Genomic DNA, 12,264 nt, shown 5'->3' with positions numbered 1-12,264 from the left:
CTCCTTTGTTGCCCGGGCGGTGTGTTTGTGTCATGCTGAAAGACCAAGCCACGTTTCATCTTCAATGCCCTTGCTGATGGAAGGAGGTTTTCACTCAAAATCTTACGATACATGGCCCCATTCATTCTTTCCTTTACACGGATCAGTCATCCTGGTCCCTTTGCAGAAAAACAGCCTCAAAGCATGATGTTTCCACCCCCATGCTTCACAGTAGGTATGGTGTTCTTTGGATGCAACTCAGCATTCTTTGTCCTCCAAACACGACGGGTTGAGTTTTTACCAAAAAATTATATTTTGGTTTCATCTGACCATATGACATTCTCCCAATCTTCTTCTGGATCATCCAAATGCTCTCTAGCAAACTTCAGATGAGCCTGGACATGTACTGGCTTAAGCAGGGGGACACGTCTGGCACTGCAGGATTTGAGTCCCTGGCGGCGTAGTGTGTTACTAATGGTAGGCTTTGTTACTTTGGTCCCAGCTCTCTGCAGGTCATTCACTAGGTCCCCCCGTGTGGTTCTGGGATTTTTGTATAAATACTTTCCACCATAATTTGCAAAGGAATTCATTAAAAATCCTACAATGTGATTTTCTGAATTTTTTTTCTCATTTTGTCTGTCATCGTTGAAGTGTACCTATGATGAAAATTACAGGCCTCTCTCATCTTTTTAAGTGGGAGAACTTGCACAATTGGTGGCTGACTAAATACTTTTTTGCCCCACTGTATATGTTCTTCCAATTTGACAGAGTATTTTGTGTAGATCACTGACAAAATCAAGGATCATTGACAAAATGCATTTTAATCCCACTTTGTAACACAACAAAAGAGTGTGAATACTTTCTGATACTTTTAATATTTTGTAATACTTTTCCGTATAACCTTTTCGAAATAACTGCACCCTATGCCACAATACCCTCTTCAAAAATGTCCTGCTTCTCCTCCTAGAAGATAACCCCCCTCTGTCTCCCTGTAGGACAGGCCTAAGAACGAGCGCCAATTTAACACTTTCAAAGCTGACAATATAATTACCCCGTCCTGCTCTCTGTTGGTCTAATTTCAGTGTTCCCGTCCATAATCTATAGTGTAAATATGTGCAGCTCTGACAAAAGCAGCTGCACTGGTTGCTGTTAAATCATTCATCTGTATTAGAGCGAGTGTGTGCAACTAATTGATTTTTTCAGGGACCACAGATTGCTTATAGACGGATCGTTCATTGTCTGGATGATGGTTTGATTCTCTGTCTGTTTTTGTCAAATCTACCAGTCTGCAACAATCATTTATTTGGAGGAGGACAATGAATGATTCTATTCGATTTATATTCCCATCCATGTCCCTAGCCTGATCCTCTCCAATTCAGCTGTGCATTTTTCTCAAGTGTCTCATCAAAATACCTCCCCAATCCCTGTAACTCACTGTCTGGTGAGGAAGCGTGTCATGGCATTGGGTTTCCTCATGAACAGCACCACCTGGCGGTTCAGCCAGACGAAGAAGGCCCCCAGGAACCCGCAGGAGATCCTGAAGAGACAACCACCAGGACCTTTACCTCACTCACTCTCAAGGTCCAAATAAGAACAAAAAAGGTACATTTTCTGAAGAATATACACAGAGTGCACAAAACATTAAGAACACCTTTCGGATATTTAATTGCACATCCCTCACCCTTTTTGCCCTCAAAACAGCCTGAATTCATTGGGGAATGGACTCTACAAGGTGTCAAAAGCGTTCCACAGGGATGCTGGCCCATGTTGACTCCAACAGTTGTGTCAAGTTGGCCGGATGTCCTTTCGGTGGTGGACCATTCTTGATACACACGGGAAACTGTTGAGTGTGAAAAACCTCAGCAGAGTTGCGGTTCCATTCACCCTCTGAATGACACTCATACACAGTTGTCTCAAGGCTTTAAAAAAATCCTTCTTTAACCTGTCTCCTCCCCTTTATCAACACTGATTGAAGTGGACTTAACAGGTGACCTCAACAGGGGATCATAGCTTTCACCTGAATTCACCTGGTCATTCTGTGTCATGGAAAGAGCAGGTGCTCTTAATGTTTTGTACACTCAGTGTATATGCGCTTGCTTCGGCTGTTCATTTAGTTGGTGTTGATCTAGCCTATAATACATTTATTTCCAGCTCTGTAGTCTAGGAAGCTGAAGCAAGCGCACCAGCAAGCAAAAACCATTCACAGCATCTCCGTTCCTGTGATAACTACCAACATCAAGAGATTCGTGGCACATAGACTGAGATTACGCATTCATGTTGGGTTGTGACAAAGAACTACACACAAGTGCGGTCACCGTGCCCTCACCACGCTCCTGGGGCCCCCTCTCGACCCTTTCTCTCACCCGATGATGGCAAACGCTGGCAGCTCCTGGAGGTCAAAGGGGAAATCCATGCGGAACTTGGTGCGGAAGAGAGCAGTGATGGTGACTGTGGTGGACAAAAAGACAGGGGAAGAGGGAGATCGAGTGTTAGAATGTATACATGCAGACTATACAACATAGAGGAAACCAGAAGGCAACATCTTTGGGAAAGGGTTCCCTCGAGCCAAGCGTGTTCGTCGACAGCCGTCACAAAGTGTTTATGTGTTGACCAAAAAGCGTGCGCCCCATGCCGATGTCATAGTACATTGACCCACCTGCGTCTTTGTTGAACACAGAGAGGACTCTGAATATAAAGGCACTGAAGGTGGCGGCAAAATAGCCTCTCCAGTAGTTCCTCACAGCAAAGTAAGTGGACGTCACCTCGATACTGAACAGCACCCCTGGGGGGACGGCAGGGTCAAAGGAAGACTGGTAAAATATCATTCAGATGTGATATTACAAAATGTGGCATGCAGTCAAAGTCTAGATTGCATATTTACTATACACTGAAGGCTTGCTATGAGACCCGTCACAAATCCATTTTTTAAAAGGATATTTCAGCACCATGCCCATATTGATTGTCAGACACATGACAATTGTTTCAGCTGATTTCGTAGCTTGCTTTATACTAGATGAATGGAAGGTGAATTGAGAGAAAGAAAAGGAATATAGTGTTGTACCTCCAAGAGGGGTACCGAAACAACAGCCCACCCCAACTGCACAGCCAACTGTGAGGATGTCTGTGTAGCAGTATGGGCTCTACTGACACACACAGAGAGAGAGAGAGAGAGAGCGAGCGAGCAAGAAAGAGAGAGAGAAAGGGGATAAGAGGATCCCATACCAGTAAGGAACAGAGGGAGGAAAAGAGAGAGTCAATGAAAACGGCTAAAAGTATAATACGAAGTGATCCGACAAAACTGTAATGTCCTCCTTATTAAGGAATACCTAGGATAGGATAAAGTAATCCTTCTCACCCCCCTTCCCCCCCTTAAAATATTTAGATGCACTATTGTAAAGTGGCTGTTCCACTGGATGTCATAAGGTGAATGCACCAATTTGTAAGTCGTTCTGGATAAGAGCGTCTGCTAAATGACTTAAATGTAAATGTAAATGTTATTCTCAATGCTGGTCAAGTAACTGCTTACCTGATTGACTCCTGAGAAGAACATCATACACTTGCTCAGCACAGCAGCACAGATGCTGGCGATATGAACAAATGGGCCCTTGGGAAGCAATATGAAGGACAAATAGAAAGGGGTCAGAAACAAGGAAACTTTTAGTGGCTTTTTAAACAGCTGTAATCAGGGAATCAGAAGTGAGTGTGTGTAACCCACCTCTTTCCCCACTGGCATCCCACTGCCCAGACCTGCAGTCAGACCAATGACCTTGGCAATAAAAGCCTTGAGAGTCAGATACTCCTTCAGCACTACGCCTCTGAGAATGGTCTTCAGCTCAGGAATACCAGAGCCTGAAACAGAAAGACACACAGAGAGAGACAGACAGAGAGAGCGTGAGACACAGGGAGACACAGACAGAGAGAGCGAGAGACACATGGAGACACAGAAAGAGAGAGCGTGAGACACAGGGAGACACAGACAGAGAGAGCGAGAGACACATGGAGACACAGAAAGAGAGAGCGTGAGACACAGGGAGACAGACAGGGAGACACAGAAAGAGAGAGCGTGAGACACAGGGAGACACAGAAAGAGAGAGCGTGAGACACAGGGAGACACAGAAAGAGAGAGCGTGAGACACAGGGAGACACAGAAAGAGAGAGCGTGAGACACAGGGAGACACAGAAAGAGAGAGCGTGAGACACAGGGAGACACAGAAAGAGAGAGCGTGAGACACAGGGAGACACACAGACACAGGGAGACACAGAAAGAGAGAGCGTGAGACACAGGGAGACACAGAAAGACAAACAGGGCAGTGAGTTGAAAAGAGAGTGAGAGGGAGACACAGAGAGAGCGTGAGACACAGGGAGACACAGAAGAGAGAGCGTGAGACACAGGGAGAAACAAAGACAAACAGCAGTGAGTGAGGTGAAAAGAGAAACAAAGACAAACAGCGTGGTGAGGTGAAAAGAGGTCGGGGAAGAAAAATAATGACAAAATCACTGTTTTACAGGAAAAAAATATATACATTTAACTCGACAACAATAAAAGGGTCATAACTCTAGATATATAGTGAGGACATCCGTGTGTCAGGCCAGGGCTAGGTAGGTACACAAGCAGAGAGGGGAGAAAAATCAATGGATAACAGATTGCGGGTAACAGGTCATTAGGGGTGGCGGGTGGTGGAGAAAGTAAGCATTGAGCGAGTACACACCGATGGCTTGTGGGGCAACCAGGTGGCAGAAGGAGGAGGCGAACATGATGAGCAGCATAGGATAGCTGACCCAGGCCAGGTACTGGAGCAGGACATTACCCCTCAGCTCCCAGTGAATCCACTTGTACACTGACATGGGGACAGAGGGAGGGACAGAGGGATGGGAGAGGAGGATTGAGGAGGGGGGTGAAAGTGAGGCATGAGAAGGAATGTGAGAAAAAGCAGGAAGGTATTGGAGAAGATGAGGAAAACACAGGGGGGGGGGAGAAGAGCAAGAGGGAGGAAGGAAACGGGGTGAAGATCAGGGAAGAGGGTGGAGGATAAGGTAATGGAGGTGAGAAGAGAGGAGAAAGGGAAGTTGGTTGTGACAGGGCAGACACTGACACAGACAGTTACAAAGAAAAAAAAACGCTGTAAGATGGGTTTGCGAGGGGCGACTGTCAATCCATCTGGGCTGACAGATGTCTGTTTCCACTTGTAGACGTTTCTCTTGACATTAGTGGTATTCTATAAGAGGGGCACTGACTTGTTGAGCGTCACTATGTTTCATTGAAATGGACACAGTGAAAAAAGATCTTGAGATTCAGTCAAAATGACTCGTTTTGTCTAGCCAAGAAAACTACATTTGAATAATGTGTTGGGTTGACAAAAAAATGTCTTAAATTTCAAAATGTATTCAATCAAATTCACAACTATGAAATCAAATCAACAGAAGCAACATAACAGTAGTGTTGACTGAACATGTCAAGTTCAGATGATTTAGGGGGGGGCTCATTAGTATAATACCCAGCATGTTTTGCATCCATGCGTTGTGTATTTACATTTGGACATTTAGCTGACACATTTATCAGTTAGTGCATTCAACGCAGGTAGATAAACAACCTCATGTAAAAAGAAAACAAGAAAAATGTTTCTGTCAGTAGTTTTGTTTCCATTAACTTGCCCAGTGATTTTTTTGTCGACATTTAGAAAGAAAATAGCTTACTAGCTAGCCATGTTAACTAACTATGGCTAAGGTACAGTCATGTCAGACAGTACAGCCAACAGAGGACACAGCACAGCTAACACAATCACTTCAAGCTGAAGCTGGAAAGATTGCAAACTACCTGCACTTCGTTTTGTTTGATATTTTTTCAATTTTACATTTCTTTGTATAATATCCATAAAAATGATGCAAGCTGATTCATGATTTTCGACTGGCTGAGAAACTCTACCTGCCTGTCTATATGTATCGTCCCGACTTCCGACACGGTCATTACTATGGAGCTGAAGATTGAATTTGAATATTGAAACAATGTTGCAAATGTCGGAGAGACAGACAGCAAGGTTTATACAAATCTCTGCTGTCGAAAACTAAATGTTAGTCTAAAAGAAATCTGAGATAATGTGAAGATGCTTTTATAGTGGAGATCACGTTTATAAATTGCCTGGCTGGGCTGGTGAGACAGTGGATTGGGCAGTCAGATGGAACAGAGTCAATAGTCATTTTAACTTCATATATTTAGCCGGTGGTAACTTGTGGAATTGACACCAGCTGGAATGCGGTTTTAAGCAATCAGCATTCAGGATTAGACCCACCCGGTGTATAATTGACTAATATTTGCCATATTCAAATAATTATCATGTGCCAACGTATCGCCACGGTCTGTCCCATGGTGAAAACTGCACTCCTGTAGATCTAAAACAATTGGATGGTGAAACTCGCCAGCCAACCAGAAAAGCAAGTTGAAGCAATTCAGGCACTCTTGAAAGTCAGAACAATCCTTGTCCTGCAAAGAAACTTTATTTTTATAGTTGAAAAAAAATAGATTTTGCAAGCAGCAGGTATTTAGAATGAACTGTGATGTGGAGCTTTAGAGTTATGTGGTGACATCACATGCCCCACGTACCATCAAAATGATTCCTTTATCATCATTTAATTAGAAAACACAGTTTCCATCATCATTTGTCGCAATAAAGACAGTTTGAAAAAGTAAAGTTTCTCCTATATCTGCCGTTTCCATTACATATGTTGCAACGATCTTTTTTTGCCACATTGCTTGTGTCGAATAAACCTGGGTCAATGGAAACCTGCCTACTGTTACTGAGAATGCCATTGTGGGTAAAGTGATCTGTTGGTTGGTTGAGTGTACTGTCAGTTTCGACACTGACGAAAAAGCAAGAGACAGATGGGAGCATAATGTTCCCCACTGAAATATATTATATCATTTCAAAGACTTAGTCAGTTCTGAAATGGGTCATTTTCAAAGTAGTTGTTTCAACTGGAAGTTGACACAACTTATGATTTTAAGGCAGCCGGGTAACAAACTTTGGTAAGTTTAAAAAAAACGTAGTTTTGCTTTTCTGACTAGCAAATACTTGTCCTCTAGACTTAGAGAATTTGTCAAAACAACTTTCGTAGCTTTGTTAGCATCACATTTTTTTAAATCTGTTAATTTGACTAAATGTATGAAGTTCATTCAACAAGTTATTAAATTCACATTTGTCAGTTCCATTAACTTTACTAGGTTGAAGTAAAACAAAATCTGGACTGGACTTAACAAACGTTTGTAAGTTGAATCGACAAATGTTTTTTTACAGTGTACAGATGTGTCGTCCACATATCAGTGAAAATAGACTCTGGCTATGAATAACATCACTGAGCGGTAGCATACAAAATTAGAACAGTAGCGGTGCAAGAACAGAGCCTGGAGGGACTCCATCATACAAACTCCACTAAACTCCCTAATATGGGTAATGACTGTAACCATAATTTCAAGTATACTGTTTTGTAATGTTTGTTTTGCAAGATGAATTTTGCATATCAGGTTACCACGGAACCATTTTGCAACACTTTTCGATAACCACTAACCCTAACCCTCCGACAATAAGCAACCAGGTGTCTAGTCTAGATCATTATTTATGGTGTAAAAGCATTCATGCAACTGTATGGTTCAGTGGCTCAAACGCAAGCATTATAAAAACATATTGCGTCATCATAAAACAAGATTGTTTAGTATGTGTTGCATTGTGAGTATTGCAGTACATTGTAGACTCTTGGCGCTGGTGTAGTCCATGGTCCAGCTGACCAGCGCCATTGAGACGCCCAGCAGCACCAGGAAGATCCAGTCCTCTCCCAGCTTGGTGACCAGGAACCTCTGTACCCGCGCTACACAGTCTGAGCAAACAACATGACAGACATGATTCACTTTAACACTGTTTGAGTTCATTTAACACCAGCGACTTGTGAAAGCAAAATTGCAAGATGATGTTATAATACGTTTATTGCATCAAATGGTTGTTTTATGCAACAGAATAAGATGTTAGAACGCTCATCTGTGTGTGTTCTACTGAGGATGGGTCTCTGGAAGTTTTACGATGCCTTTGGGTGATACTGCATTCCAGAGCATGAGTTAATGTTTTTGTTCTAATGGATACCAGGGAGAGATGACCCCAGGGCCAGACCTTGATAACTGTTTTTACAGCAAATAATGTCTGCTGTGAATTATAAGTATCTTTCATACAAATCTTAACCTTGTGACCCATTCCATACATCTGTTGTTTGTGATGTAGACTGAAAAGGGTGTATCTTGGCTATTAAATACCTTTGTACCTTTGTCCCGGGGCTCTCAACGAATCATCTGAGGGTGATTCGTCGACCAGATATCATTATCGTACAGCACTCAATCGATTCACTTTATGTGTGTGTGTTGTATTGACCTGCTCCCATATTACTAAGTGAATAAAGATTTAGTTCAAGTATGACTGACTTGTGTGATAAGTTTGTCTCTCCTCATTTGATAGTAAAGAAATTAACCACCACAGACTTTACGGAGCATGGACTCCTCACCTCTGCACTTTGAGTAGGAGCGGCGTTTCTTTATAGACAAAGGGTTGCCTTGCTCTGTAGCCATATGTGCATGTCCTGCCTCATCCGAGTGATGCCGACCCCTGTGCCTGTTGTGGTGCCCGTTTCCATGTGTGTGACTGTGGGGGTGGCCATGGTGGTGGCTGTGGTGATGGTGGCCATGGTGATGCTGCGGATGGTGACCATGGTGATGATGGTGGTCGTGTTTCTTCCATTGTCTCTCTGTTAGCAGTCGGGTGGCCTCTCTCCGGCGCCCAGACCCACCTGGGTGCTCGCTGTATTCCCCATACAGCTGAAAGTGACAGGAGGAAGAGAGACTACATTACCCATATGTTCATGAGCAAAAGACAATGACGACCCGCTGAAAATGTAGTTCAGGTAAGGTTAGAGTGCAAAAATGTTATTTTAGGAAAATAAGAATAGTTTAACATTCGAGACGTGTAGTCCACTTGTCATTCCAATCTCCTTGCATTAGCGTAGCCTTTTCTGTAGCCTGTCAACTATGTGTCTGTCTATCCCTGTTCTCTCCTCTCTGCACAGACCATACAAACGCTCCACACCGCGTGGCTGCTGCCACCCTAATCTGGTGGTCCCAGCGCGCACGACCCACGTGGAGTTCCAGGTCTCCGGTAGCCTCTGGAACTGCCGATCTGCGGCCAACAAGGCAGAGTTCATCTCAGCCTATGCCTCCCTCCAGTCCCTCGACTTCTTGGCACTGACAGAAACATGGATCACCACAGATAACATTGCTACTCCTACTGCTCTCTCTTTGTCCGCCCACGTGTTCTCGCACACCCCGAGAGCTTCTGGTCAGCGGGGTGGTGGCATCGGGATCCTTATCTCTCCCAAGTGGTCATTCTCTCTTTCTCCCCTTACCCATCTGTCTATCGCCTCCTTTGAATTTCATGCTGTCACAGTTACCAGCCCTTTCAAGCTTAACATCCTTATCATTTATCGCCCTCCAGGTCCCCTCGGAGAGTTCATCAATGAGCTTGATGCATTGATAAGCACCTTTCCTGAGGACGGCTCACCTCTCACAGTTCTGGGCAACTTTAACCTCCCCACGTCTACCTTTGACTCATTCCTCTCTGCCTCCTTCTTTCCACTCCTCTCCTCTTTTGACCTCACCCTCTCACCTTCCCCCCCTACTCACAAGGCAGGCAATACGCTCGACCTCATCTTTACTAGATGCTGTTCTTCCACTAACCTCATTGCAACTCCCCTCCAAGTCTCCGACCACTACCTTGTATCCTTTTCCCTCTCGCTCTCATCCAACACTTCCCACACTGCCCCTACTCGGATGGTATCGCGCCGTCCCAACCTTCGCTCTCTCTCTCCCGCTACTCTCTCCTCTTCCATCCTATCATCTCTTCCCTCTGCTCAAACCTTCTCCAACCTATCTCCTGATTCTGCCTCCTCAACCCTCCTCTCCTCCCTTTCTGCATCCTATGACTCTCTATGTCCCCTATCTTCCAGGCCGGCTCGGTCCTCCCCTCCCGCTCCGTGGCTTGACGACTCATTGCGAGCTCACAGAACAGGGCTCCGGGCAGCCGAGCGGAAATGAGGGAAAACTCGCCTCCCTGCGGACCTGGCATCCTTTCGCTCCCTCCTCTCTACATTTTCCTCCTCTGTCTCTGCTGCTAAAGCCACTTTCTACCACTCTAAATTCCAAGCATCTGCCTCTAACCCTAGGAAGCTCTTTGCCACCTTCTCCTCCCTCCTGAATCCTCCTCCCCCCCCTCCCTCTCTGCAGATGACTTCGTCAACCATTTTGAAAAGAAGGTCGACGACATCCGATCCTCGTTTGCTAAGTCAAACGACACCGCTGGTTCTGCTCACACTGCCCTACCCTGTGCTCTGACCTCTTTCTCCCCTCTCTCTCCAGATGAAATCTCGCGTCTTGTGACGGCCGGCCGCCCAACAACCTGCCCGCTCGACCCTATCCCCTCCTCTCTTCTCCAGACCATTTCCGGAGACCTTCTCCCTTACCTCACCTCGCTCATCAACTTATCCCTGACCGCTGGCTACGTCCCTTCCGTCTTCAAGAGAGAGAGAGTTGCACCCCTTCTGAAAAAACCTACACTCGATCCCTCCGATGTTAACAACTACAGACCAGTATCCCTTCTTTCTTTTCTCTCCAAAACTCTTGAACGTGCCGTCCTTGGTCAGCTCTCCCGCTATCTCTCTCAGAATGACCTTCTTGATCCAAATCAGTCAGGTTTCAAGACTAGTCATTCAACTGAGACTGCTCATCTCTGTATCACGGAGGCGCTCCGCACCGCTAAAGCTGACTCTCTCTCCTCTGCTCTCATCCTTCTAGACCTATCGGCTGCCTTCGATACTGTGAACCATCAGATCCTCCTCTCCACCCTCTCCGAGTTGGGCATCTCCGGCGCGGCCCACGCTTGGATTGCGTCCTACCTGACAGGTCGCTCCTACCAGGTGGCGTGGCGAGAATCTGTCTCCTCACCACGCGCTCTCACCACTGGTGTCCCCCAGGGCTCTGTTCTAGGCCCTCTCCTATTCTCGCTATACACCAAGTCACTTGGCTCTGTCATAACCTCACATGGTCTCTCCTATCATTGCTATGCTGACGACACACAATTAATCTTCTCCTTTCCCCCTTCTGATGACCAGGTGGCGAATCGCATCTCTGCATGTCTGGCAGACATATCAGTGTGGATGACGGATCACCACCTCAAGCTGAACTTCGGCAAGACGGAGCTGCCCTTCCTCCCGGGGAAGGACTGCCCATTCCATGATCTCGCCATCACGGTTGACAACTCCATTGTGTCCTCCTCCCAGAGCGCTAAGAAGAGGTAACTCGTGTGGTAAAAAGGTAACTCGTGTGGTAAAAAGGTAACTCGTGTGGTAAAGAGGTAACTCGTGTGGTAAAGAGGTAACTCGTGTGGTAAAGAGGTAACTCGTGTGGTAAAGAGGTAACTCGTGTGGTAAAGAGGTAACTCGTGTGGTAAAGAGGTAACTCGTGTGGTAAAGAGGTAACTCGTGTGGTAAAGAGGTAACTCGTGTGGTAAAGAGGTAACTCATGTGGTAAAGAGGTAACTGCAGCCTGCAGCTCTCCCACACAGACATGCAGACGCACGCATAGAGACACGGACATACGTTCAGAAACGCACACTAGAATAATGTCCTGTTATCTAGTAAATCTAATACGACATTACTTGGCTTTTATCATTTTGTAATTACAAGACATAGCTATCACTCAAAGATACATTCTATTACATTAATTTATTACGGGGGGGGGGGTGAGCATGGGGCTGGTAAGCTACTATACCAACCAAAGATCAAGCCAAGAGCCAACGTATGTGATCCCCTATCAGACAAGACTAGCAGTTGGTTGTGGGTAAGTATTTCACACGCTTTGTAAATCACGATCGACACATTTCACTATCAAACTGGAGAGGTGGCAAACATTCCATTCCAATTCTAAATGGAAAGACGACATATTCGAATGACTTGCATAAAACGGTCAATTAAGTCTACTAATTACTATGATAAAAACACAATCAAAATGGCAGACCGTCTTGTAAGGAATTATGTTCTCCACTCCAATCTTTTCCACATGAACAGTTCAATGGTCTTCAAACCCATTTAAACAGACGAACCTTTGTCTATGTACATAAGGATGGAATAACATAATGAAGTTAGAGACCTGAATAATGTCATAATACTGTATAGTTAATGTGGGCTTCCATGTAAAACACTCAT

General features: G+C 45.0%; 1 protein-coding gene across 1 annotated transcript in view; it reads right to left on the bottom strand.

Annotated features, from left to right (window-relative positions):
• The window catches only part of LOC124013374 (chloride channel protein 1-like), a 39,240-nt gene that overhangs the window by 18,185 nt on the left and 8,791 nt on the right, over window positions 1-12,264 (bottom strand). The window contains exons 2-10 of the mRNA XM_046327678.1: window positions 8,518-8,827; window positions 7,714-7,845; window positions 4,689-4,817; window positions 3,695-3,828; window positions 3,506-3,583; window positions 3,041-3,119; window positions 2,636-2,761; window positions 2,343-2,427; window positions 1,415-1,516 (exon numbers count right to left, since the gene is read on the bottom strand). Of these exons, the coding sequence (XP_046183634.1) occupies window positions 1,415-1,516; window positions 2,343-2,427; window positions 2,636-2,761; window positions 3,041-3,119; window positions 3,506-3,583; window positions 3,695-3,828; window positions 4,689-4,817; window positions 7,714-7,845; window positions 8,518-8,827 (1,175 nt within the window). The remainder of the gene's footprint in view (window positions 1-1,414; window positions 1,517-2,342; window positions 2,428-2,635; window positions 2,762-3,040; window positions 3,120-3,505; window positions 3,584-3,694; window positions 3,829-4,688; window positions 4,818-7,713; window positions 7,846-8,517; window positions 8,828-12,264) is intronic.

Source organism: Oncorhynchus gorbuscha, linkage group LG24 (assembly GCF_021184085.1).
Source record: "Oncorhynchus gorbuscha isolate QuinsamMale2020 ecotype Even-year linkage group LG24, OgorEven_v1.0, whole genome shotgun sequence".
Taxonomy (NCBI): Eukaryota; Metazoa; Chordata; class Actinopteri; order Salmoniformes; family Salmonidae; genus Oncorhynchus; species Oncorhynchus gorbuscha.
This window is presented reverse-complemented; position numbering and strand designations above follow the sequence as displayed.